At 45.9% G+C, this 26,933-nt stretch overlaps 1 protein-coding gene across 1 annotated transcript; it reads left to right on the plus strand.

The window, feature by feature from the left end:
* The first annotated feature begins 1,427 nt into the window (after window positions 1–1,427).
* Window positions 1,428–25,588, plus strand: PDYN (prodynorphin). Its single transcript, XM_053394603.1, has 3 exons — window positions 1,428–1,709; window positions 20,427–20,571; window positions 21,958–25,588. The coding sequence occupies exons 1-3, from the start codon at window positions 1,684–1,686 to the stop codon at window positions 22,627–22,629; spliced, it is 843 nt and encodes a 280-aa protein (XP_053250578.1). The 5' UTR covers window positions 1,428–1,683; the 3' UTR covers window positions 22,630–25,588.
* The last annotated feature ends 1,345 nt before the right edge of the window (window positions 25,589–26,933 follow it).

A 26,933-nucleotide genomic window follows, 5' to 3' on the forward strand; every position in this document is an offset into this window, starting at 1 on the left:
AATTCTTTGAGTCTCCATGTGTTTGCCTTTTCCCAGATATGCCCGCTCGACTCCTTTGATCTGCGGTACTGTCGCTGCTACAGGTGTCAAATAAAACCCATTCCCCCTTTGTAAGAAATCGATCTTTGGAACTCCCTGCCTATCGACATCACACAGGTGCCTTCACTGTACTGTTTTTGATGCCTACGTGAAACTTTTTTTATTCATGAAAGCCTAGCCAGGGACCTGTAAAAGTTATATGTGCTGTATTTTTTTTAAAGCTCCTGTTGATTTTAAATCAACTTTAATTTTTTTATACTGCCTGCTTTTAACTGCTTTTACTTATCATTTTAATGCTTTATTTTATATTATTGTAAACCACTTAGAGGGTGTGCTTTTTTAAACTTACAATCAAATGGTATATCAATTTGTTAAATAATAAAAAAAACAAATAATTATAGAATAGCCCAAGGCCTATCTAGTCCAGTTTCCTTTTAGAAGACTTTTAGAAGACATCTGAAGGCAGCCCTCTTTAGGGAAGCTTTTAATGTTTAACAGACTACTGTATTTTAATACTTTGTTGGAAGCCACCCAGAGTGGCTGGGGAAACCCAGCCAGATGGGCGAAGTAATAATAATAATAATAATAATAATAATAATAATAATAATAATAATAATAAAAAATTCCTGATCTCACAGAGGCCAAGTGGATGTCTATGGGAAGCCGTGCAAGCAGGACCAGAGGGCAGTGACGTAGCGTGGGTTGTCAGCACCCGGGGCAAGGCAAGTAATTTGCGCCCCCTAACCCGTGGATTTGCGCCCCCTAACCCTAACCCCCAGATGTTGCGCCCGGTGCGGCCGGCCCCCCCCTGCACCCCCCACGCTACACCACTGCCAGAGGGCAACAGGAAGGCTCTCCCAAACTCCCCCTTAATTCCCCAAAGCAAGTTTGCTGTGGTTTCCCAAATGTCTGTGGATATGCATTTCTTTTTCTTCACATTCGGGGACATTTCTCACTGACCTGGGTTTGCCAGGATTGTGTCCTTTTAGCAGGGAGGGAGCCAGTCTTGCGACCCTGGCAGGGATTTCTGCCTGCTGCTGCACAGTCCCTTTTTTTTTTTTGGCCATTTTGGGGGTATAGATTTAAAACTCCGTAGTGGTCGCCTAAGAAATGTAACGTGTGAAGGGGCCCTTATTGTGATGGACACCCTATGCATCCAGAGGGAATTGCTTCTGAGATCTAGGGGTTTTGTTTTGGAGAATGAAGTTTGCGCCTCGCCAGCTCTTTTCCGCTGCCCCCCAACTCCTGCAGAAAGTCTCTCTAGCAAGGATCTGCTGGTGCCCTTCCTTTCCCCCTATGGAGGTGTCGAAGAGCCGGATGATGCTTCTCATTATTCAGAGCTTCCGTCTTCCCCTATTGGCTCGGGAGAGCTTGAGCTGCGCTGGGGCTGTGTGGCAGGAGGCGGCGGCGTGTCAATAAAAAGAGGGGCAAGGGGAGGAACCCGTTGCAAAAGGGGGAAGAAAGAACCCGAGCTACGAAGCAAAGAAGGGGTCGCAGCACCTTCACCGCCGCTCCATCGGCCGCCCCCCAAGGATGAACTAAAGCGCAAAGAAGGCTGCGCGCACACCTGCAAGAGGAACCTGCAACTTTCGCGTCTCTGCCCAGAGAACCCACCTGAGGCCAACTCTCTGAAGAAGCGTCTCCATGAACTTTGGGAGTTCTTTGCGCAGGTAACACCTTCACTTTTCCCTCTCTCTGTGTGTCATTTGCCTCCTTTTCCATGCCGGCTGCTGTGCAATCCTTTGTCGTCCTCGAAAACCTTCTTCCTTTCTCCACCCATTTCACCACCTCAGCCTCAGTTTCGCCACTGGCAACCAGGGAACGCTCTTTAATCTGGCTGCGTTTGCCCGCTTTGCGTTCAGCAGGGCTCCGATTCGGCACACCCACACACTTAGTTGAGAGTAAGTCCCACTGAAACTCAGCGGGGCTTTCTTCTGAGTAGGTGCGTGTGAGACTGTACTGCGAAAACCAGAAGCAATTAAATGATATATATATAGAGAGATGAGTCTCTATTCTCCACTCACCCCCATTCCTTAGCAGTGGATTTCTGAACTCTGCCTGTTTATTATATCCATTCCACTTCGAAGCACGCATCAGTTTCAACTCAGGGGGAGCCAGCGAAGAAAATCTTGCCAGTGCGTTAAGATCAGTCTTGTTGCCATGCATTCCTAACTTTCAGCCGAAAGGAGATAAAATTATATGGGTTTTTTTGTTAAAGAATGTGCATTTTTTTATATACCACAAAAGTTCCTTTCGGGTTCGCTTGTTTGCTACAAGTGATTCCTTTGAACTGTGGGCACATTTGATGGGGGTTTCCTCTATTGCTGGAGAAAATCTGCGTGCATTTCTTGTGATTTTTTGCCAGGAGAAATAAATAGTGGGCATAATCCAGACAGAATTAAGAACTCGAATCAGTTTGATTTCGGGCACACGCCTGCTGAAGTCAATGGGACTTTTAACAGCACAGTTCTGCTCAGAAGTAAGTCCCATAAAATTCAGTGGCGCTTACGGCTTGGTAACTGGGGTTTGATTGGCAGCCTAAAGCACTTATGACTGCAGCCCAGTGCGCACTTAACTATCATAGAATCATAGAACTGTAGAGTTGGGAGGGACCCCAAGGTCATCTAGTCCAACCCCCTGCAATGCAGGAATCTCAACTAGATCATACATGACAGATCACCATCCAACCTCTGCTTAAAAACCTCCAAGGAAGGAGAGTCCATCACCTTTCGAGGAAGCCTGTTCCCTGGAGGAACAGCTCTTTCTGTCAGACAGTTCTTCCTGATGTTTAGTCGGAATCTCCCTTCTTGTAACTCGAAGCCTTTGTTTTGGTCCTAGCCTCTGGGGGTAAGCTCCATTGAACTAAATGGGGTTTACTTCTGAGGAGACACATCCAAGACCGCAGCTTACCTCTCCCTTTTCTCTAGCTCTGCTACTGTTTCCCAGTCCACTGGATTTGACAGAGCAGCCTCAAGGCTGATTGTCTAGAAGCCGTTTAAAAGAGTGAGAACAAAGGATGCTTTAGTTACAGGTAGTTAGCCGTGTTGGTCTGCCGTAGTCGAAACAAAATTAAAAAAATTCCTTCCAGTAGCACCTTAGAGACCAACTAAGTTTGTTATTGGTATGAGCTTTCGTGTGCATGCACACTTCTTCAGATACACTGAAACAGAAGCCACCAGACCTTTATATATAGTGAGAGGGTGGGGAGGGGTATTACTCAGAAGGGTGGTGGGAATGGGTGATGCTTTGTGCACCAACATTGCACTGGGAAGTTCTTTTGTGCAAATCTCTATTGGAATGAACAGGGATTTTGCCCTCTGCCAACCTGGTGTTCTCCAGATGTTTGGGACTATGATGCCACTCAACTGGCACCAGGGTGTGAAAGACTGGGGATCAGAGGCACACCTTGGCTCCCTTGTCCTCTTGGCAAGCAGTTGTATCAGCGCTGCCTTGGCAACCTGCATTGGCACCTCCACCATCCCTTGCTCCATTGACAATCTCCAGCTCTCCCCATCTTCCTTCCTTTGTGCTGCCCTCTAGGCCTGCACCTTTGGTGGGGGCCAAGCTAGCCAACCCCTTGGTACACCTGGGGATTCATTAGAAAGAGGGATGGGGTAGAAACAAAAGGGGAGATAAAAGTGTGTGTGTGTGTTTCTGTTATATATTTTTTGGGGTGTGCTCCTTGAACCATTTTGGGACACCTTCAAAACAACTCATGGCAGATTCTTCAAACGTAGCAACAGGCAGGCAATGAGAAGAGATGGATCATATCTATGCATAGCTGTCAACTTTTCCCTTTACTTGCAAGGAATTCTATTCGGAATAAGGGAATTTCCCTTTAAAAAAGGGAAACATTGACAGCTATGATTCATATTGCTCCCATTTGCCACAGAGGCAAACCAAACTGGGTTAATTCTAAGAGGAGCAGGTTGTAATCTGCTTTCTTCACTGATTTGCATATCTTTGCTGCTCATTCACAACGCTGTTTCTGTAATAAGAGCCATCTGGGGGGAGAATCCATTGGGAGGGGGACTTTGGTAATCTTTGGTAGTATGGCACCCTGAGCGAGCCCAAAATCTGGCGCCCCCAAATTGATCTTCTCAATGATGGAGCTTCTCAATTTTGCCACCCCTTGGCCTTGCGAGGGAGCTGTCTGCACCGCTCTAAATCCGGCGCTGATTGGGACATTCTCCTGCACAAGGCTTAACACAGGAGAACTTCTTGGAGACTACTGTCCTCCTCCCTGTGAATCAGAGGGCTTAAAAAAATCCCCAGGGAGCAAAGCTATCTATCCTCCGCAACCTCACCTCCCACCTCTAGAAATGGTATTCATAGAAGGTCCATTTCTCATTTCTCATTTTCGTCACTAGTTATATATTCAGTACTGTATCCCTAGCTACACATACAAAGAGAAATTATCACAAAATGAACCATCAGCAATGGATATTTCGACTTCAGAAAACTGTCTTTGCCCTGGCAGACCACTTGTGATCTTTACTTAAATTTCATCTGTCCAAAGTAGGTGGCCTATATATATATATATATATATATACATACACACCGTATTTTTCGCTCCATAGGGCGCACCTGACCATAGGGCACACCTAGTTTTCAGAGGGGGAAATCAAGGAAAAAAAATATGTCCCCCCCCAGCTCTCGGAGCAGTGCACAGGCCTTCTCCCTGCTTTTGCGGGAGTTGGGGGAATTCCCCCATCTCCCACAAAAGCCCACATGAGCCGTGCACCCTTTAAGGAGCACATGGCTCCTGCAGGCTTTTCTATGAGGAGGGAGAAGGGACTGATGCGGCCAGTCAGTCCCTTCTCCCTCCTGGGGAAAAGCCCGCAAGAGCCGCACGGAGCTTGTGTGCGGCTCTTGGGGGCTTTTCCCGCCTGCCTCCCCCCTGCATTCGCTCCATAAGATGCGCACACATTTTCCCTTGCTTTTTAGGAGGGAAAAGGTGCGTCCTATAGAGCGAAAAATACGGTATATTCCAAACAGACAGAACAATTCATGGAGGATAAGTCTCCCGTTAGCTAAGTTATCTCAGTGGAACCTCCATGTCCAAAAGCAGTGTACCCCTGCCCAAGGGACACAACAGTGGTGGGAGACGCCCCCCCCCGGCAGCATGTGACTGGAGAAGATGAGCCTTTGGTCGAATCCAGTGGGGCTCTTCCCATGTTTGCTGTGTGTCGTGCTGTGTATTCCCATAAAGAAAAGTCTCTTGAAAACCAGGGCTCCGCGGTCACACCCTTTCCCAAGCGCCCAAAACAATACATTCTCTACAACTTCAAATCAATTTTTTTTACACCACAGTCACAAAAAGCTGAGGCAAATAAAACAATATAACATAACCGGTGGCCAATAAAGATCACCTCTAGAAAGCCAGACATGGAAACTCTAATAAATCGGGGAGGTTTCTTCCCCCTCCCATTTTAGGCTGCTGAAATACCACGCGGAATTGTAGAATTGGAAGGGACCCCGACGGTCATCTAGTCCAGGAGTCAGCAAACTTTTTCAGCAGGGGGCTGGCCCACTGTCCCTCATACCTTGTGGGGGGCCGGACTATATTTTGAAAAAAATATATATGAATGAATTCCTATGCCCCACAAAAATAACCCAGGGATGCATTTTAAATAAAAGTACACATTCTACTCATGTAAAAACACCAGGCAGGCCCCACAAATACAGTGGTACCTTGGGTTACATATGCTTCAGGTTACATACGCTTCAGGTTACAGACTCCGCTAACCCAGAAATAGTGCTTCAGGTTAAGAACTTTGTTTCAAGATGAGAACAGAAATCGTGCTCCGGCGGTGCGGCGGCAGCAGGAGGCCCCATTAGCTAAAGTGGTGCTTCAGGTTAAGAACAGTTTCAGGTTAAGTACGGACCTCCGGAATGAATTAAGTACTTAACCTGAGGTACCACTGTAACCCAGAGATGCATTTTAAATAAAAGCACACATTCTACTCATGTAAAAACACGCTGCTTCCCAGACTGTCTGTGGGCCGGATTTAGAAGACAATTGGGCTGGATCCGGTCCCAGGGCCTTAGTTTGCCTACCCGTGATCTAGTCCAACTCCCTGCAATGCAGGAATCTCAACTAGATCATACAAGACAAATGACCATCCAACCTCTGTTTAGAAAAGTCTGCCACTTCCAAGGTGGTCCGTTCCACTGTTGAACAACCCTTATTGCCGTGAAGTCCAACACGGATGCTGAGTCAATAAGCAGGCTTTCGCCATCTCAGTGCCTTCCAGATGTTTTGGACTTCATCTTCTGTCAGCTCCACTTGCCAGACTATATTTAAAGGGAGGTGTAAGCCCTTACAGTCCAAAGACAACCGGAAAGCTTTTCCCATTTCCTTCCTCCTTGCAGAGAAAGATTTGAGGTCAATTTGAGAGAGTCAAAATGGCTTCAGGATTGTTCTTCTGTACTATTTCAGACACATGGTTTATATACTTATGTATGTGTTTGCCTTGTACATTTATGAACAACTATTATATACTGTATTTTTTGCTCTATAAGACTCACTTTTTCCCTCCTAAAAAGTAAGGGGAAATGTGTGTGCTTCTTATGGAGCGAATGCAGGCTGCGCAGCTATCACAGAAGCCAGAACAACTTGCTGTTCTGGCTTCTGAGATTCAGAATATTTTTTTTCTTGTTTTCCTCCTCCAAAAACTAGGTGTGTCTTGTGGTCTGCTGCGTCTTATACAGCGAAAAATACGGTGTGTGTGTGTGTGTGTGTGTGTGTGTGTATGTGTGTGTGTATTTATATATTTAAGACCTTATAAATCCTATAACACAACCAACACATCTGGAGAGCACCAGGTTGATGAAGCCTGGCATATACAATTGTTGGAATATGGAAGACTCTGCAATGTTTTTATTGCCTCTCATTACCGCTTTGCTTTAGTTGATTTTTTTCTGGATAGAGTTCTCAAATGTTTTCAATAAAAGCAGGGCAAGTATTACTCCATTTTCACCGAGGGTGGGGGGTGATTCTCAAGCGTTTCCCCAAAGCAGCATTTCCACTGCGAACAAATTGCATTTCCTGCCCCCACCCCCAGATTCAATATATTATTTTTACCTGAGAAAAATGCTCTTCTGACCACTTTAAAAAGCAATAATAATAAAAAAGCGGTAAACACCGGTGAACTTTATGAAATCTCTTATGGTGATGCCTTCAACCTTTCGCTGCAATGTGGTCTTTTTTCCTTTTTTAAAAAAGAGTGTTTATTTTATGCTGTGTTGTGGGTGCTCTATCCAGTGCGGCAGATACATTAATCCACACACAAACACACTTGTCCGTTTTCCTTTCCCGGCTTGACACCAGAGGTAACATCGACAAAGCTCAGCCATGGGGCATCATCCACTTTGGGGTTTTCTCAAACCCAAGCTGCGTTTGCAGAAATTAAACTGTGTGTGGGGCAAGTTTAAGCATTACAGCATATACCAATATTCATGCAGCAAAATTGTGGGCGCACCTGTTGAGACATCGCCTTTACACAACAGTGTAAAGCCCGGTGTAAAATTAGGGCTTTCTCAAATGTTAGGGTTTTTTTTTTGTTTTTGAGTGTGCTTATCCCAAGCTGCTTCTGTTTTCTTTTATTTTAAAAAAGCAGTTGTGAGCAGGGCCGGATTTAGGTGCGATGAGGCCCTCAGCTACTGAAGGTAATGGGGCCCTTTATATATCCAGCTGTCCTTTGTCAACAACAAACTGTCACTGTTTTCTGTGTTGAATATATGCTATCTGGTAATTTATGGACCTAATAGGTATCTAAAGCCATTTGCACATAACAAACAGGAGCCTACACAACACAAAACGCTGTTGTGTATGTAGGTTTTATTTTATTTGTTTTTTATCTTATGTTTTGGAAATGTACATCCAGGTTTTTTCCCCATTAATTTTTTGGGGGCCACCCAAGAGAAAGGGACCCTAAGCTATAGCTTGTTTAGCTTATACGTAAATCCGGCACTGGTTGTGAGGGGTTCTGAACTGGATCAGGAGTGCATTGTGCAGAATATAACCTTTCCCCTTTGCACCTCTTTCCAGCCCAAATCCTGCCCCAAGACATGTCTTATACTAGGGGTCAGCAAACGTTTTCAGCAGGGGGCCGGTCCACTGTCCCTCAGACTTTGTGGGGGGCCGGACTATATTTTGAAGAAAAGAAATGAATGAATTACTATGCCCCACAAATAACCTAGAGACGCATTTTAAATAAAAGGACACATTCTACTAATGTAAAAACACGCTGATTCCCGGACCGTCCGCGGGCCGGACTGAGAAGGCGATTGGGCCGGATCCGGCCCCCGGGCCTTAGTTTGCCTACTCATGTCTTATACTGACTCAGACCATTGGTCCAACTGCTCATAATTGTCCACTAAGGGCTCCTCTAAATCAATATTCCTCAACCTTTTCCCGACCGCATTGTTTCCTTCATGTGGTTCCCACCCCCCCCGAGCGTAGCCAAGAGGGGCAACTGCCCCCCATAAGTAAAAATAAATACAAATGAATACAAATTTGAGGGTCTTCCCCCTAACAAAAATCCTGGCTACGTCCATGCCCCCCTCCATCCTAGCATTAGAAAGATGACTGTGTAAATGTTTTGTTTGTAAATCGAACATGTTTTATTTATAATTTTTTTATAATTTATACAAAATACAATTACATAAAGTGATAGAAGCATAATGAAATATTGTTGAAGCAGACAAACATAGACTCATAGGAAACTCAGCTAAAACATCCAATACCAGAGGGTTAGACTATGTCTAGTCTTCAGTGAGCATTCATTCTCTCTTCTCTCCCCCCCACCACTAATCTTATTAAATGTTTTCAACATATAATGGAGTAAAAACCAAAGTGGTCTAAAGAGAAATAACAAAAAAAAAAATACAGAAAAAGAAAGAAAAAGAGATAAGATGAGAAGGAAAGAGAGAGAAAAAGAACAGTAATAAAATAACAATAACATATACTGTATTTTTCAGTGTATAAGACGCCCCCTATTTTTGGGGACTCCAATTTAAGAAAAGGGGGGAAAAGATATTTGTGTATAAGAAGAACCCCGATTTTGAACATTATTTTAGAGTAAAAAAAACCATAGTCTTATACATGGAAAAGTACGATAATTTTGTGTTTCATTATTAATAATATATCTATAGCCTCCTATCGCCCCATATAGAGAAGGGAATCCCGCCCCCAGCTTTCACTGGGGAGCTTCCCCCTTCCTCAGCCTCAACCTCTGAGGAAGACCACTCTGGCTGGTCTCTCACACAGGTCCCTTCCTTTTCTATCCAAAACCAGTGAGCATTCATTCTGATTTGTTTGCAGGAACAGTGGCAATGAGCGTGCATCCTAATTTTCTTGCATGGTGTTTATACGTTTCCCAGTTAAGGATTCCTTCAACCCACAATTTGCAGTGTGGTTCCCCATCACCTTCCTAATTATAATAAATAATAATAAATTTTTATTTATATCCCACCCTTCCCGGTTCAGAAAACCGGGCTCAGGGTGGCTAACAACAAATTTAAAACACTTAATTGATGCAACAAAAAACAGCAAAATTACAGTATACAGTGGTACCTCGGGTTACATACGCTTCAGGTTACATACGCTTCAGGTTACAGACTCCGCTAACCCAGAAATAGTGCTTCAGGTTAAGAACTTTGCTTCAGGATAAGAACAGAAATCATGCTCCGGCGGCAGCAGGAGGCCCCATTAACTAAAGTGGTGCTTCAGGTTAAGCACAGTTTCAGGTTAAGAACGGACCTCTGGAACGAATTAAGTACTTAACCCGAGGTACCACTGTAAAACGTGAATAGCAATAAATTCAGAATTCAAAAATCAATTTACGGGGGAAATCCATGCAATAAACATTAGATGATCACCGGGGCTAGCTGGCTAAATTAGTCCTATTTGGACCAGCGAGGAGACCAGGGGAGAATTAGCTGTGGGATCCTCATAAAAAGGGAAGGGGGAGGGAAGGAAGGGGAATAAAAGATCAGGCTAAGTTCAAATTGAAAGCCAGGCGGAATAGCTCTGTCTTACAGGCCCTGCGGAAGGAGGTTAAATCCTGCAGGGCCCTGGTCTCATGGGACAGAGCATTTCACCATGTTGAAGGCATCACTGAGAAGGCCCTGGTGGAGGATAATCTGACTTCCTTAGATAATCTGATTTAAAAAGTTAGTTGTTGTTTTTTAATGGTGCTAGGATGACAGAGCTCTCTAACTTACTTCAACAGTGCAACCCCAAATTTCTGGTATATATTGAATTGCACCGGCAAAATACTAGCAGCCTGGAGGCAACAGTAATGTCAGCAGCTCTCCAGGGTTTCAGACAAGGGTCTCTTCTTGCACTACCTGGGAATCCCAGGGATTGAGCCTGGACCTTCTGCTCTAATGAGCAATGGTCCTTCCTTTTTCTCAATAAATATTTGCTCCTAAGGAGTGGCATTGCAATAAAAAGTGCGACTGGTGCATGCAGTTCTACAACTGTTGTGCAATCGAGTGCCCTGGCCATTTCTCTGGCTTCACATTCTGCTGGGTCTGTGTCTTCTGACGATTCAGGTGTGCCTACGGAATCCTGTTTTATGTTAGCACGTCAGGTAGGGCTGGAGAACCAGAGGTTGTTGGACTCCAACTCCCATCAGCTCCTGCCAGCCTGGCCAATCATCAGGGATGAAGGGATTTGTTGTCTAGCAACATCTGGTGGGTCACAGGTTCTCCATCTCTGAAGCAGGATGACCAGGTGCAAAGGAGATAGGAATTTCAAATGTGGTGCAAAACATTCAAGTTCTACACCTGCAACTTTTCTCACCTTACACTTGACAACCTACAGCGGCTTATTTGCCAACCCCCTTTTTTGTTGTTCAGTTGTTTAGTCATTTCCAACTCTTCGTGACCCCATGGACCAGAGCACTCCAGGCACTCCTGTCTTCCACTGCCTCCCACAGTTTGGTCAAACTCATGCTGGTAGCTTCCAGATCACTGTCCCACCATCTCGTCCTCTGTCGTCCCCTTCTCCTTGTGCCCTCCATCTTTCCCAACATCAGGGTCTTTTCCAGGGAATCTTCTCTTCTCATGAGGTGGCCAAAGTCTTGGAGCCTCAGCTTCAGGATCTGTCCTTCCAGTGAGCACTCAGGGCTGATTTCCTTCAGAATGGAGAGGTTTGATCTTCTTGCAGTTCATGGGACTCTCAAGAGTCTCCTCCAGCACCATGATTCAAAAGCATCAATTCTTTGGCGATCAGCCTTCTTTATGGTCCAGGTCTCACTTCCATACATCACTACTGGGAAAACCATAGCTTTTACTATACGGAGCAATTTGATCTTCATCTGGTTAGCTGTCTGAATGTAAAATGGAGAGGAGAGATTGTGATCCAGAAGGGCCAACATTTTGTGGAAGGGATTCGAGTGCATAACAGAACTTTAGGATGGTGGATGAAAAAGCTCTGTCTCCCTAGCATAAAAAAAATCCACTTAAACAAACATCTTGTTTTATTTGTGGCTTGGAAAGTGGAATGAATGAGCCATTTATGGGAAGACGTATAAACCGCCCCACTATCAAAGCAGGATGAATGCTCATTCCTATATAATCATTCCTGAAACAAATAGGAACAGATGCTCAGTCAGCGTTGTACATCAAATAAACGCTGTGTAAGCTTTGTAAAAGCAAATCTGGGTGAATAAACTGCGACCCCAAAGAGTCTCATTCCTGGGCATTCACAGCCAGTTCACACCCCATAAGCATATATGTGAAATTAAAATTTCATTTTGCCCCCTTTGTTCATCACTTCACATTTGTTTACCTTGAGTTGCATTTGCCATTTTATTGGCCAATTAAGAGAGGTCCTTTTGGAGCGCTTTGCAAACGCTTCCAGGTTTAGGGACCTGGAACTATTAAGCATCATAAGCAAACTTGGCGACCCCTCTGCTCTCCCTTAATGCAATATTATTTATAAACAAGTTAAAAAGCACAGTCCAAATATTGATCCTTGTGGGTGGGGAGACGCTACATCCCTCCATCAGAAGAATTGTCCATTTATTCCTACAGTAGTGAATTCCTGGATTGTGAATGCCCAGGAATGAGACCGTATAAGCTAAACAAGCTATAGCTTAGGGCCCCACGCTCTTTGCCCCCCCCCCAATATTTCACTATTAATATACTTCTTCTTCATTGTATTTCAGTTCAACAATTACTTTGATAAAATACATATTTTGTTATGTGCAAATGGCTTCAGATACCTACTAGGTCCATAAATTACCACATATAGCATATAGGTAAAGGGACCCCTGACCATTAGGTCCAGTCGTGGCCGACTCTGGGGTTGCGGCGCTCATCTCGCTTTATTGGCCGAGGGAGCCGGCGTACAGCTTCCGGGTCATGTGGCCAGCATGACTAAGCCGCTTCTGGCGAACCAGAGCAGCGCATGGAAATGCCATTTACCTTCCCGCCGCAGTGGTACCTATTTATCTACTTGCACTTTGACGTGCTTTCGAACTGCTAGGTTGGCAGGAGCAGGGACTGAGCAACGGGAGCTCACCCCGTTGTGGGGATTCGAACCGCCGACCTTCCGATCGGCAAGCCCTAGGTTCTGTGGTTTAACCCACAGCACCACCCCGTCCCTCCATATAGCATATATTCAACACAAAAAACAGTGACAATTTGTTGTTGACAAAGGACAGCTGGACATGTAAAGGGCCCCATTACCTTCAGTAGCTTAGGGCCTCATCAAACCTAAATCCAGCCCTGTCCCTACTCCATGCTTCCTGATATGCAACCAATTCCTGATCCATAAGAACACCTGTCGTTGATGTTGTTGGCATCTGTCTGTCTTGAGAGAGACAACGGAGTGCGCCTCCAGGGGTGAAGTCAAACTGTGGTGTTAGCAGCACCGAAATTAACTCCCCGGGGCACAAGCCTGGGCAGTGTGGATGGAGGTCCTGAGCTGCCCAGACAACAAGACCCCCCTTTCGACCCGACTTGTGTGGCCCAAAGGAAAGCGGAACAATGCGTTTGGCACCAGCTTGGCTGCAGGAGTTGCCAGAAAGAGGCATTCAAGGGTCCAACCAACCCATCTTAGGGACTCCACTCCAGATTTCTGTAGGATTTACTTCTTTGTCTGTTCTGCTCCTGAAAATGTTCAGCAAGGGAGTAGGTATGGATTTTAATTTGGGGTTTACACCCTAAGCCTTTCTCATGAATGGGTATAGCCGCAAGGCAGCGGAGGTCTAGGACCAGAGTTTTCCTTCTCCTAGACGGGCTCCCTTTCCAGGTTGATGAGCCCATCTGCCTCTCACTTCCCTCTGCAGCCTTCTTGACCGCTGGACCCACGATTGCTCTCATCCTCTCAATCTGCCGGAGCCTGTCTTCACATGTAGGGGAAACCCCTAACTCACCAAGGGTCTGAGACTTGTCGACTATCCTCACCTGGTTTAGCCAGCCAGTCACATATTGACATCTTTTGGGAGCCACAGGTGGAAGCCGAGTGCAGGATGGGGACCAAAGGTTACACGGAACCAGGCAGAGGGCCTTCTTGGTAGTGGCGCCCGCCCTGTGGAACACCCTCCCACCAGAATTCAAAGAGAACAACAACTACCAGACTTTTAGAAGACATCTGAAGGCAGCCCTGTTTAGGGAAGCTTTTAATGTTTAATAGGTTACTGTATTTTAGTGTTTTGTTGGAAGCCGCCCAGAGTGGCTGGGGAAGCCCAGCCAGATGGGCGGGGTATAAATAAATTATTATTATTATTATTATTATTATTATTATTATCATTATCATTATCATTATCATTATCATTATCATTATCATCATCATCATCATCATCATCATCATCATTATTAACTACCCCTAACACCCCATACACCTGTATAACACTATGCATGTTATGAAGGAAGTGGATAGAGAATTTTCTCTCTCCCTTGTTCATAACACTAGAACTCGTGGACGTCCTATGAAACTGAATATTGGAGGATTTAGGACAGAAAACGGAAGTTCTTCTGTCCCCAGTGCATTGTTAAACTGTGGAACTCCCTCCCACTGGAGGCAGTGATGGCTACCAAGTCAGATGGCTTTAAAAGAGGATTAGACAAAGAACAAAGGTATTAATGGCTACTAACGAGGATGGGTGCATGGTGTTCTGCATTCACGAGAGGCAGTTATGCTTCTGAATGGCTGCAAATGGCAGGAGAATGCTGTTGCTCTTGGGTCCTCCTTGGGGGTTTCTCGTAGGCATCTAGCAGGCTGTTGCAAAAACAGGATGCTGGAGTTACATGGGCAAACCAGTGAATTTTATTAGCTGACTGGGTTCTAGTATTATGGGAGAGAGTAACATAATAAGCCATGCATAATTATATCTTCTAACCAACGTCTCAATGTACCTGGGAGTCAGCCCAACATGATGGGACTTACTTCTGAGTAAGTGTGCTTAGAATTGCATTGTCAGTCTCCCCCCCGCCCTTTTGGAAAACAACTAAAAAGCCCCCAATGCTTTGAGTCGCATCAGGGAAAAAGGTGGGGTACAAACACAACAAACAAACAAACACACACACACACACACACACACACAATAATACAGTCATACCTTGGTTTTCAAACGCCTTGGGAGTCAAATGTTTTGGCTCCCGAATGATCGAAAACTGGAAGTGATTGTTCCAGTTTTCGAATGTTCTTTGGAACCCGAACATCTGATGTGACTTCCAGCAGCTTCTGATTGCAGCCAATCAGAAGCCACATCTTGGTTTCTGAATGTTTTGGAAGTTGAATGGACTTCTGGAACGGATTCCATTTGACTTCCAAGGTACCACTGTAATGCTTTAACCCATTTTGGCACCTTCCAGATTCTGTGGACTACACTTCCCATCAGGCTCAGAAAACATGCCTAATTGCCAATGATGATGGGATTTGTAGTCTATAATATCTGAAAAGCACCACGTTGGCTATATTTGCAATAATAATGATGATGATGATGATGATGATGATGATGAAATAATTGTCAGGAGTTCAGCCTACACTCGAGTAGGACCCTGGCAGAGACACATGCCCGACTGGCATGTTCCCTCCCTCCTGATCGTTCGTTTGGGAGCTTCATAAGCTTTCTTCAGTCCGAACATCACAGCGACCGATGCCAACCGACACCGGCACACTTAGGGATCCGCAGAGTTTGCACAACTTGCGCGTGACAGACCTCAGCGACTCAGCATTTTGGCTAATCTACTTTATTTACATATAAACACACACAGAGCACTGCATCATGGCTCTCTCTCTCTTTAGCATCAGACAGCAAAGAGAGAAAGAATAAGGACAATAGTCCCCCTTCACAGAACACAGTAACACAAACATCCTATCTCCATCACTTCCCACTCTGTGGAATGAAAACATACACCGTCATGTGATAGACAACAATCCCATGACTGCAACCATGGAGCAGGAATTCTAACAATAATAATATGCTTCCCATCTGAGTAAGCTTTAGCCTTTTATAGAGTAGAGCGTGCTTCCACCTTCCTCCTTATGCCCAGTCCAAGCAAGAGGTGGTGGAACAGCCTCCCTTTGAGGTTTGCAGACACCTGGACATATCTGAATGAGGTTTCCACTAACAGCAGCAGCACTGACTCTGCAGAGCTGCCTGGCACATTACGGCACGGCTGAGAGACCTGTTGTTGGACTCCCAACTCCCACCACCCTCAGCCAGACTCATAGAATCACAGAATCATAGCACTGTAAGAGTTGGAAGAGACCCCGAGGGTCATCTAGTCCAACCCCATGCAATGCAGGAATCTCAACTAAAGCATTTGTTAGGGGATGATGGGAGTTGTAGTCCAGCAACATCAGGAGGGGCACAGATTCCCCGTCCCTGCACTAGGACAATGCTGGGGTTATTAGGAGTGGAACAAATGTTATCATTTGCAACGAGGTGAGAAAAATCCCTGAATTCACAGCACACACAAACACACACACGGATTTTGCTTGCATGCAAGTTTGCAGTTGCATGCAAAAGTCCCTTTCGTTCTGTCTGTCGGCGTGTGATTTAATATATATATATATATATATATATATATATATATATATATATATATAACAAGCCTGCCTTCTCTAAGTGCATTTTATCTTTAATTGCACCATTGTCTCTATCGTTATTTGCGCATCCAAACTAGCCCTTGGCACACCGTTCAAGAGCTGCCTCTGCGCTCCGCAACCCGGCAGCAGCAAAATGAGAAATTTAATTCTCTCCCCTCCTGCTTTAATAAGAGCGTTTAAATCATCCTGAGAGAAATCGATAGAAGAAAGCTGATTCAGAGGAATGGCGGAGATGATATAAGAACCTATCAAGCCACTCATCCCTCACTGCTGGCTGTCTGTTTGTGGACTGGCAAGTGCGCGGAGCATTCTGCACCAAAAACGACCCGTGGGAAATTTGTTTAGTTATGCAATGCATCTGCCCCCACCAAACCTTAGCCAAAAAGGCTGCCAGAGCAGTTGATGAAACATCTGTGGTAAGCTAGTCTCTCCTCCTTCCTTGCCCACACTCCAGCAGAGTTCCACTGTCAAACAGCTCTTATTGTCAGAGGACCCTCGCACCTACGGGACCGCCTCTCCTGGTATGCCCCACAGAGGACCTTAAGGTCCACAAATGACAACACTTTGGAGGTGGTTAGATTGGTCTCAACTAGGGCCAGGGCCTTTTCAGTACTGGCCCTGACTTGCTGGAACGCTCTGTCACAAGAGAGTAGGGCCCTGCGGGACTTAACATCTTTCTGCAGGGCCTGCAAGACAGAGCTGTTCCGCCTGGGCTTTGGTTTGGACTCAGTCTGACCCTTACGTTTCCCTCCCCTTATGATTTTGATCTATGGACTACTTTTAAAATGAGGCTGCATATGAAATTGCATTTTAACCTGTATTTTAAATGGGGGTGTGCCCCCCCCATAATGTTTTTACTGTGATTTTACTGGTGTTAGCAGCCCTGAGCCTGGCCCTGGCCGGGGAGGGCGGGGTATAAATAAAATTTAATAATAATAATAATAGTAGTAATAATAATAATAATAATAATAATAATAATAATAAGAAGTAGTTCTTCCTGATGCTTAGTCCAAATCTCCTTTATTGTAACTTGAATCCATTGATTTGGGTTCTAGCCTCTGGAGCAGGAGGAAAGTGGAATGGCCTCCATCAGAAAGTGGCAAACTCTTCTCCATTGGGAGTTTTTTTCAGCAAAGGTTGGGAGATTCTTTAGCTGTGATTCCTGCATTGCAGAGGGTTGGACTGGATGACCCTTGGGTCCTCTTCCAACTCTACAGTTTTGCCCCTTGAGCAGTCTCTGGGCTTCATGAACCAATGCCCCCTCTATCTTTTTTTAACCTTAGTTTTTAATGCAATATAAGCGTCACTCAAACCCTGCCAAAGTTTTTAGTTGTTTACAGTGTTCTCTTAAATAAATTGTAAAAATTTTCCATTCCTTCTTAAAGTTTTTGTCTTCCTGGTTCCTGATTTTCCAGGTCATTTTCGCCATTTCGGCATAGTCCATCATCTTCATCAGTCGTTTGTCTCTGGTTGGGACATTATCTTCTTTCCATCTCCGGGCCAGTAGTATCCGTGCTGCTGTTGTCGCGTACATAAATAATTGTTTCTGCTCCTTTGGTATTTCTGTGTCTAAGATTCCTAGTAAAAAAGGCTTCTGGTTTTTAAACAAACGTTATTTTAAACATTTTTTTCCAACTCATCATTTCCCAGAACGCTTTTGTTATCTTGCACGTCCACCACATGTGGTCATACGTGCCTTCCTTCTCCTTACATTTCCAACATACATCTGAAGCAGTTCTATACATCTTTGCTAGCTTTATAGGTGTTAAATACCACCGGCACATCCATTTCATATAGTTCTCCTTCAACGCACAGCATGCTGTGAATTTAAGTCCACCAATATCCTCTCTTTTGTAGAGGTGAAATTTTATTTTATTTTTCTTTAGCCTTGGAAAGAATTATCTCCTTTAACTCCCTTTCCCCCCTCAAGCTGCACTTGGCTCTGCAGTCATTCTGGGAGGCGCTATTAATTAATGCTCTTAAGGCAATTTGCGATCAGCAGATGAAAGGTGCCAAAAGATCGCAAAGTATTGTAATCAGATAGTGAATCATGCCTCTGAGCCACGGCAGCTCGGTGGAATTTATGTTCTGCTAACGTCGATAATTCGACATATGATAATGCATATCATTCAAATTACAGCTTAATTTAGCACAAATGAATATGGGAGGATTAGCATATTTCTCCATCAGCCCCAATTAAAGGACATTAAGGAGAAAGTCAGCTGGAGCAGAGAGGAGAGAGCAAGCGTAAAAGATCCCCAGGGATTCAGAACAGGGACCCCTCTGGGGCTTAGCAGCTGGGGAGAGACAAAGGAAGAGTGTTTGCCTGAAAGTTTTTTGGTACTTTTTTTTGGGGGGGGATTCATTTCCAGCTGAACCAAAATCCCACTGCCAAAGCTCGCAGCCCGGTGACAATATGGAAGTGGGAATACGGGAGATATTCCGATGCCATCATACGCCTGCAAAGACCTGGGTGAAAAGGCGCATCTTGACCTGATCTTGAAAAGTATTCAAAGATGAGGTCAGATGCGCCCTGGGATATTCCACCCCGCGATGGGGTGAGCTCCCGTTGCTCGATCCCAGCTCCTGCCAACCTAGCAGTTCGAAAGCACGTCAAAGTGCAAGTAGATAAATAGGTACCACTCTGGTGGGAAGGCGAACGGCGTTTCCGTGCACTGCTCTGGTTCGCCAGAAGCGGCTTAGTCATGCTGGCCACATGACCCGGAAGCTGAACGCTGGCTCCTTTGGCCAGTAAAGCAAGATGAGCGCCGCAACCCCAGAGTCGTCCGCAACTGCACCTAACGGTCAGGGGCCCCTTTACCTTTACTTATAGGTTGGAATACACACACAAAGTGTATTTTCAGTTGGAACTTGCTGGAATTCAGTCCCAGCTCCTCTCAGGTGGGTGCCATTGCTAAAACGAGGGAGATGTTCATGGTGAGTTCTGACACCTCTTTTTCTAGAAAAATAGCACATATATCCTGTTAAGGCTGACTGAGATAACTGCCTCTCCTGGTTTTTGTACAGCCTGGTTGTTGATGGCAAATAGCTGCCTTCTTAATGGGCCATTAGGTTGCTCTTGCCTGAGGCCATGTTCGAAGGTGCCTTAAATCAAGCGGCCATTGCACAGGGAATGCCAGAGCAGCCTCCTGACTTGGGAGGAAGGAGTAATGGAAAGGGCAGTTGCATGAGCCTGCTGCTTTTGTGCAAAGAAATGGTGGCTGAGACTGCTTAAACCTCTCCCTTCTCGCTTTTATTTATTTCCTTCCTTCCGATCATGAGTCATTTCCCATTATGCATCTCAAAGTAATCTAACAATGGGAAACATCAGCAAGATATAATTTCATGTGTAAAAATAATTGAATTGCTTTTTGGATTGAGGAACTCGGTGGAGCTTATTCAGGCTCCAAATTCTTGACCAAAGGCCTTGTGTAGTTTCTCTGGGGATGCCAGGGATTTCCCCTGGGGATCCTCACAGCTGTCCATGGAGGCACAGGTCAATTCTGTGTCCAGGGCAGCTGTTTATCAACTCCATCTGGTACACAGGCTGAGACCCTACCTGCCTGCAGACTGTCTCGCCGGAGTGGTGCATGCTCTAGTTATCTCTCGCTAGGACTACTGCAATGCGCTCTACGTGGGGCTACCTTTGAAGGTGACCCAGAAACTGCAATTAATCCAGAATGCGGCAGCTAGACTGGTGACTGGGAGCGGCCACCGAGACCACATAACACCGGTCTTGAAAGACCTACATTGGCTCCCAGTATGTTTCCAAGCACAATTCAAAGTGTTGGTGCTGACCTTTAAAGCCCTATATGCCTCGGTCCAGTATATTTGAAGGAGCGTCTCCACCCCCATCATTCTGCCTGGACACTGAGGTCCAGCTCTGAGGGCCTTCTGGCTGTTCCCTCACTGCAAGAAGCCAAGTTACAGGGAACCAGGCAGAGGGCCTTCTCGGTAGTGGCACCTGCCCTGTGGAACGCCCTCCCACCAGATGTCAAAGAGAAAAACAACTACCAGACTTTTAGAAGACATCTTAAGGCAGCCCTGTTTAGGAAAGCTTTTAATGTTTAACAGACCACTGTATTTTAATACTCTGTTGGAAGCCACCCAGAGTGGCTGGGGAAACCCAGCCAGATGGGCAGGGTATAAATAATAAATTCTATTCTATTCTGCATGCAAAGCTATGATTCCAACCTCCTGTCCCCCCCCCCCAAAGGCATGGAGCTCTCAACAGTGCTGGTATTTCAGAGACTCACTCCTCCCCTGGAAAGTCATTCTGTCATTCACTCACCTCTCTTCCCAATTCCTTCAGGTGCCTGCTATCAAGAATGGAGTGGCAGCTTCTGGCATTTGCCATTTGCCTCAGTTTGGCTACCTCGAATTCGGCGGACTGTTCCGCTCAGTGCTCCGTATGTGCTCTTCACAGCCAGGATGTGGAGAAGCTGGTCAGCCCCTTGGTAAGTTGCAGGCCCAGTCAAGACTTGGCTACCCTTGCCCACCTGAATCTTAATCTGATCTGGGATGCTGTTTATGCAAGCAAAACATACATGGAAACATAATTTTGTTGGCAACCTATCTTGGTCTCAGACCTGTGGGCTGTTGTTCAGGGTGGCAGGAGAGGACATATTGTTTATTAATCCCCTTCCTAACTCACGCTAGCAAGTTCCTTTACATAGCAGAGTGCCTTCCCCTTTACACAGCAGAAAACTAGTTGCAAACTCGTGTGAGTTTCTTAAGAGAATACGCAATTCCATCTGGCTTGTCCAGATTGAAATGTCTTCTAATATTTTCCTGGTAAGACCCCTTGAATCCCTCCTAAAAGAATAAAGACACCACAGTCTTATTGATAAGCAAGAAAAAGAAAGTTTACTCATGGTCAGGCAGATCCCTGAAGTGTGATCCCTGAAGGCAGGCTTTAGGCTTAAAGTTTCAAACACATACTTAGAGTGCTAAAATCGAGATGTGGAAATATGGAAATAAGGACGAGAGGCAGGATTGAGATTTGGAGTTATGCTTCAAGGTCCAGGCTATGGGAAGTCCCAAAAATTAGTAATTACAATTTGGAAGATAATTCGATCTTTTTTATTTTATTTTTATTGGCTTATGATTTGATATGTTGATTGGATGTTTTTTATTGGGAAATTAATAAAAACAATTTAACAGAAAATAAAGCTTCAAACATATGCATACAGGTTTACCCCATAAGAGAGATTTACCTAGTGACTGCAGGCTAGCAGTCCAGCAGTTCACAGGACGAAAGGAAGATGGAAAAGGAGTGGCAGCACGCCTTGGCCTTTTACCAGGTCTGGAAAGGTCACGCCCACCCACTAGTCACATGCAAGAGGAAGGATGCTCCAGCCCAGGAGGAACAGGAAGTTTCGACTGGCTGGACCAAACATTCCCTTGCATGTCCACTCTAGGAAAACAAGGAATGTTGTACTTGACTGCTCCCAGTGGATTACATCGCACGAGACCCACCTCTCCTGTGTCTATGGAGAGGATATCTACATTTAACATCAGCTGATCCATCCCCCGGCCAATCACCTTCCAACACTCCACTGTTCCATCATCCCTCATCCAACCATAGTCCTTCAAAGACAACTTTACTCCGCCCATTGTTACTGGATGTGCAGAGCTCTCCTTGTACCTTATCTGGAGTTGTTTTTCGCTCTAACATTCAGCTGTTAGATTCCTCCTAAACTGGTTCTTACTAGTTTTACAGATGAACCTCCCTTTTGCATACGCAATGCTGGCACTCACTGATGATGGGTTTTACAGAATTTCTATCTCTGGGCCACGGAGGGAATGTTGACCAGATTGCCCCTTTTGTTGGTGTCTTACAGATATGCTCCCTGGAGTGCCAAGGCTCCTTGCTGTCCAGCGCTGAGTGGGAGAAGTGCAAGAGAGCGCTGTCCTTCCTCGCCCCTTTCCTGATCGAGGGGGAGCCCGACAGACCATCCCAGGGTGATGAAGAGGAGGAGACTGAACAGGAAGGCGACCCCAGACCCAGGGAGGTGTACACTGGGCCGGCCAAACGTTACGGAGGCTTCATGAAGAAGCTGGACAAGAACAAGATCTTTTCTCTGCTCCGCGAGAACGCCCTTGCCAAGGGGAGCGTGGCAAAGAAGTACGGTGGATTCTTCCGGAAGGTGGGGGAGAGGGCAGCCTCCGAGGTGGGTGCTGAGGAGGAATACCCGGCAGCCCTGGAGACTGGAGACCTGGCCTACAATGGGGAAGAGTCGGATGCGGGGTTGCTCAAGGATGAGGTGAAACGCTATGGGGGTTTCCTCCGCAAGTACCCCAAGCGAGGTTCTGACACGGCGGCCGGCGAGAAGGGCAGGCAAGAGCTGGGGGACCTGCGCAAGCGCTACGGGGGCTTCATGCGCAGGATCCGACCCAAGCTGAAGTGGGACAATCAGAAGCGCTACGGGGGGTTCTTGAGGCGCCAGTACAAGGTGACCACCAGGTCGGAGGAAGAGCCCAACGCCTACTCAGAGGAGGCCTATGACCTATAGAAGCCGCTTTGGGCAGAAACCCAAGGCGTCCTCCGGCCACGACGCCCCCAAATATGGACTGTGTGGGTCACTCCAACCGCTCACCCCAGTGCTCAGCCAAGTAGTGCAAGGGCCATCGGCAGGCCTGATAGAGAAGGAATGAATCGACATCATGGGGTACCTTAGCATGGATTTTGAGGTGGAGGGAAGCCAGGGTTTGGGGGTTCAGGGCCTGAGATGCAGCTTTCTGGTGCTGTCCTCAGTCTCTAGAAAGAGGGGTGCATGTAGGGAGATGCTGTCTGCTTGCAGCCTCTAAAGAGATTTGTTCTCATCTGTCATTAATATTTTGTTTCCCTGTCTGCCAAAAAACGAATCTAGCCTGGCTAACAAATCTAATTAGCCTGTACAATAACAAAACCACATCAATGGAACGCACCAAAAGTGCACACCTAAGCCTGTTTGCTTAGAAGTAAAATCCCTCTGAATTCCTAGCCAGCGTGCTTAGAAGTGCAGCCTGTAAACAAATTTAAACGGTGAAAACAGCAGCAATCAAACCTCATTGAAGAGTAATAGCTTGGAAACACCTGCTGGTACAAAGCAATCACAGTCCAAACCTCGGCTGGATAAAGCAGCCTTCCCCAACCTCGTGCCCTCCTGATGTTTCGGACGACAGCTCCCATCAGCCGCAACCTGTATGGCTGTGCAGTCTGAAAGTGATGGGATTTGTAGTCCAAAAACAGCTGCAAAGCAACTGGTTGGTGAAAGGTCAAATGGAAACAGCAAGACTTTTTAAAAACTTTAAATAGTGTCCCATCCATCCTATAAAAAGCAGTATTCAGAATAGTGGTTTGCACAGCCCACTAAGGAAGATAATAACATAATAACGTTCACAATAGGAATCCTAGAATCACAGATTTGGAAGGGAACCTGAAGACCATCTAGTCCAACCCCCTGCAATGCAGGAATATGCAGCTGTCCCTTACGGGGATCAAACCTGCAACCCTCGCATTATCAGCACCCTGCTCTAACCAACTGAGCTATCAATTGGGCATTTATTCAAAATCAAAACTATTTAATTAATTCAACAAAATGGATGAACTTGATCCAGTGATGACAGCTTTTCAAAGCCAACAGAGTGATAGATAACTCAGTCAGTAGAGCATGAGACTCTTAATCTCAGGGTGGTGGATTCGAGTCCTACTTTGTGCAAAAATATTCCTGTGTTGTTGGTGGTTGGACAACGTGAGCCCCCTGGTCCCTTCCAACTCTAGGATTTTACGATAGGCATTTGCACCTCCAGTGCCCAGCTGCCACCCCTTGCCTCTCAGCGCCCCCCACCAGATAATCCTAGTGCCCCTCAGGGGGTGATCTTGCCCACTTTGTGAACCTCTGGAGCAGGCGAATGGGTTTGCTCTAAGTATGATAAAATCTGGCTGCTGCCCTCTCTTGTTACACTGTGCTTATATGATTTACTTTAAGTGTTCCCTTTGAAATGTCAAGTGTGAAATGTGACAAGGAGGTGTTTCAAAACACGCGCATCGTACAGGCACACACGTTCCCAGGGTCGCGACTGGCAAGCCAGTTTGCTTTGTAATGTTTGAAATCACCCTCTGTGGACAGGCTTTGCAAGGAATCTGTCATGCAGGACCTGTAGGACTCGAGAGGACAGTGGGGCAAAAAAACCCAACCCAAACAAAAACAGAGAAAAGAGTGCGTGCCCCATGGGGACCGATGTTGTATCATGCCAGCTTCAAATTAAGTAAAAACCTTCGTGCCGCCTAGCTGAGCCAGATGTGGTGTGATAGATGCGTTTGCACCCTGTAAGTCTGCATTTTTCTTTCTTCTGCTTGTGCAGTTTCCTAAGTGCTACCCCAAACATCCATTTCCCAGAGCCAATTAAAGCGTGTGGCTCACAGATCACACAATAATTCCTCTGCCTTTCACATGATGTAGGGCAGGGGTCAGCAAACTTTTTCAGCAGGGGGCCAGACCACTGTCCCTCAGACCTTGTGGGGGGCCGGACTATATTTTGAAAAATAAAATAAATGAAGGAATTCCTATGGCCCACAAATAACCCAGAGATGCATTTTAAATAAAAGGACACATTCTACTCGTGTAAAAACACCAGGCAGGCCCCACAAATAACCCAGAGATGCAGTTTAAATAAAAGGACACATTCTACTCATGTAAAAACATGCTGATTCCCGGACCATCCGCAGGCCGGATTGAGAAGGTGATTGGGCTGGATCCGGCCCCCGGGCCTGCCTATCTATTATGTGGGGGGTGAGGAGTGAATTCTGTGTCCGACTTGACTCAGACCCATTCCCCCCCCCAAGCCCCAAGCCCATCGTGCTTGTACTTTGCAACATTGGCACTAGGGCCGTCTTCAGCATATTTGGCGCAGGGGTGCAAAGATCCGCCCAGCGCCCCCAAATTTAGTTTAGCCCCGCCCCGGCGCCATTGAGTCTGACAATAAAAAAATTAAAAGCACAATAAAACATCAGACATTAAAACTTCCCTAAACAGGACTGCCTTCAGATGTCTCCTAAAAGTCAGATAGTTGTTTATTTCCTTGGCATCTGATGGGAGGGCGTTCCACAGGGCAGGCGCCACCACTGAGAAGGCCCTCTGCCTGGTTCCCTGTAACCTCACTTCTCGCAGGGATGCTGCAGTCTAGCAGTGGGTGGGGCTGGAAAACGTATTTGGGGCTGGACCCACCCAATCACCCTCTCTCTCTCTCATGCACCCCATTCTCCCACTCCCTTCTCTAATGTAGACTTGGCCAATCTACTAGAAAACAGTCCTTGGAAAGAGTGTAGCATGTGCATATGGGAAATCAATCTTTATTGTGTTTTTTCCTGTTGCACAGTCCATTCACCATTGGTATTACAATAATCAATCAGTAGTAGTTTTTCCTAATCTCCCATGTGGTTCCCTCTGCAGCCCCTTTTGCTATCCCACCCCCACAGAAAAAAAGAAAGCCTGGCCATTTCAATTTATTTGCCAAATGATTAAGTTGCCTTTCAGCACAAGGTACTCAGGACAAAGCAGGGTACTCTTCAAAAGGTGTTTTTTTTAAATTAAAATACCAAACACATAATATATTTAATTCCATTTATGAATTGCTTCCCATCAAGGATGTAACATTGCGACAAGAACATCGGCAAAATGAAACAAAACCCTTCACAATTCTAACAATTGACAAACCCCAGTTTTATATGCAAAAACAACGCAATGCAATTTCGAAAATGAAAAACCATTTCAAATCCAGGACAGGTGCAGCCTGGGATAGAGACATCCACTTAAAAGGTCTTCAACAGGCAGCAAAACAGTGCTTTCCTGGAATGCAGGAAATGTCAGGCCACAATAGTCTCCTAGGGCCTGTCCATACCTTGGCCCAGGGCCAGCCCAGGACATTTTGCTGCTATAGTCAAAACAGAAAACGCCATGCCTGTATCGCCTTCACTTCTGCAACCAACCCTCCTGCTCCTCTGCTGTACACCTGCCCACCTGCTGGGGGGCAGAAGGAGGCCAGAGAGGAGCTGGCTGCAGAGGGTGGGCACATGGCAGTGGCAGAGGAGCAGGAGAAGGTGACTGGCACGCTCCTTGTAGGTCACCCCTCCCAGCTGTCCGGATCTGGCCGCCCTGAGGCAACTGCCTCACATTGCCTCACTGGTGGGCTGGCCCTGTCTCGATTCATTGGTGCCAACTCCTAGGAGCTGAGGCAGTTTCAGCCCCCCAATGTCTTTTTTCAGAGGGCTTTTGACTCCACCCCTTGCCTCCTTGTGACATCAGGATGTTGTGTGACTTCACGTTGGGCCTGTGGGAATGTTCATGGATGCAGGAGAGGATATATGATTGGATTATGGCCTTTCCAACTTGTGTAAACAAGTTCACAATTTAGCAGAGTAATATTCCCCTTTTTAAACTCACAGCGGATGCGTTAGCTCAGGCTCGCTAAAGCCTCTATAATAACTGTTCTGGTATTTTCCCCTTATTCCCTCATAAAAGATAAGACACAACACAGTCTTCTATAAAAGTATAAAAAGAGTTTACTCACATTCTGTTCACAATCGGATCCCAGAAGGCAGACTTAGCTTAGAAAAGTTACATACATCTGGAAACTATCTCATAAGGAGACAGTCCCTTTGTCATCTCTTGGCTACAAGAGAGCATCTTTGGCTAAGCAGATGTTGCTTCTTTGATGCATGTAGTCAAAGAGAGAGTGATGGCTGCCATGCCCTGTGCTTTTGTCGTTACCTGCGCAGGTGAGGCCACGCCCACCTCTAGTCACATGCAGAGGAAGTCTGTCCCAGCCCAGAAGG

This window comes from Podarcis raffonei, chromosome 6 (genome assembly GCF_027172205.1).
Source record: "Podarcis raffonei isolate rPodRaf1 chromosome 6, rPodRaf1.pri, whole genome shotgun sequence".
Taxonomy (NCBI): Eukaryota; Metazoa; Chordata; class Lepidosauria; order Squamata; family Lacertidae; genus Podarcis; species Podarcis raffonei.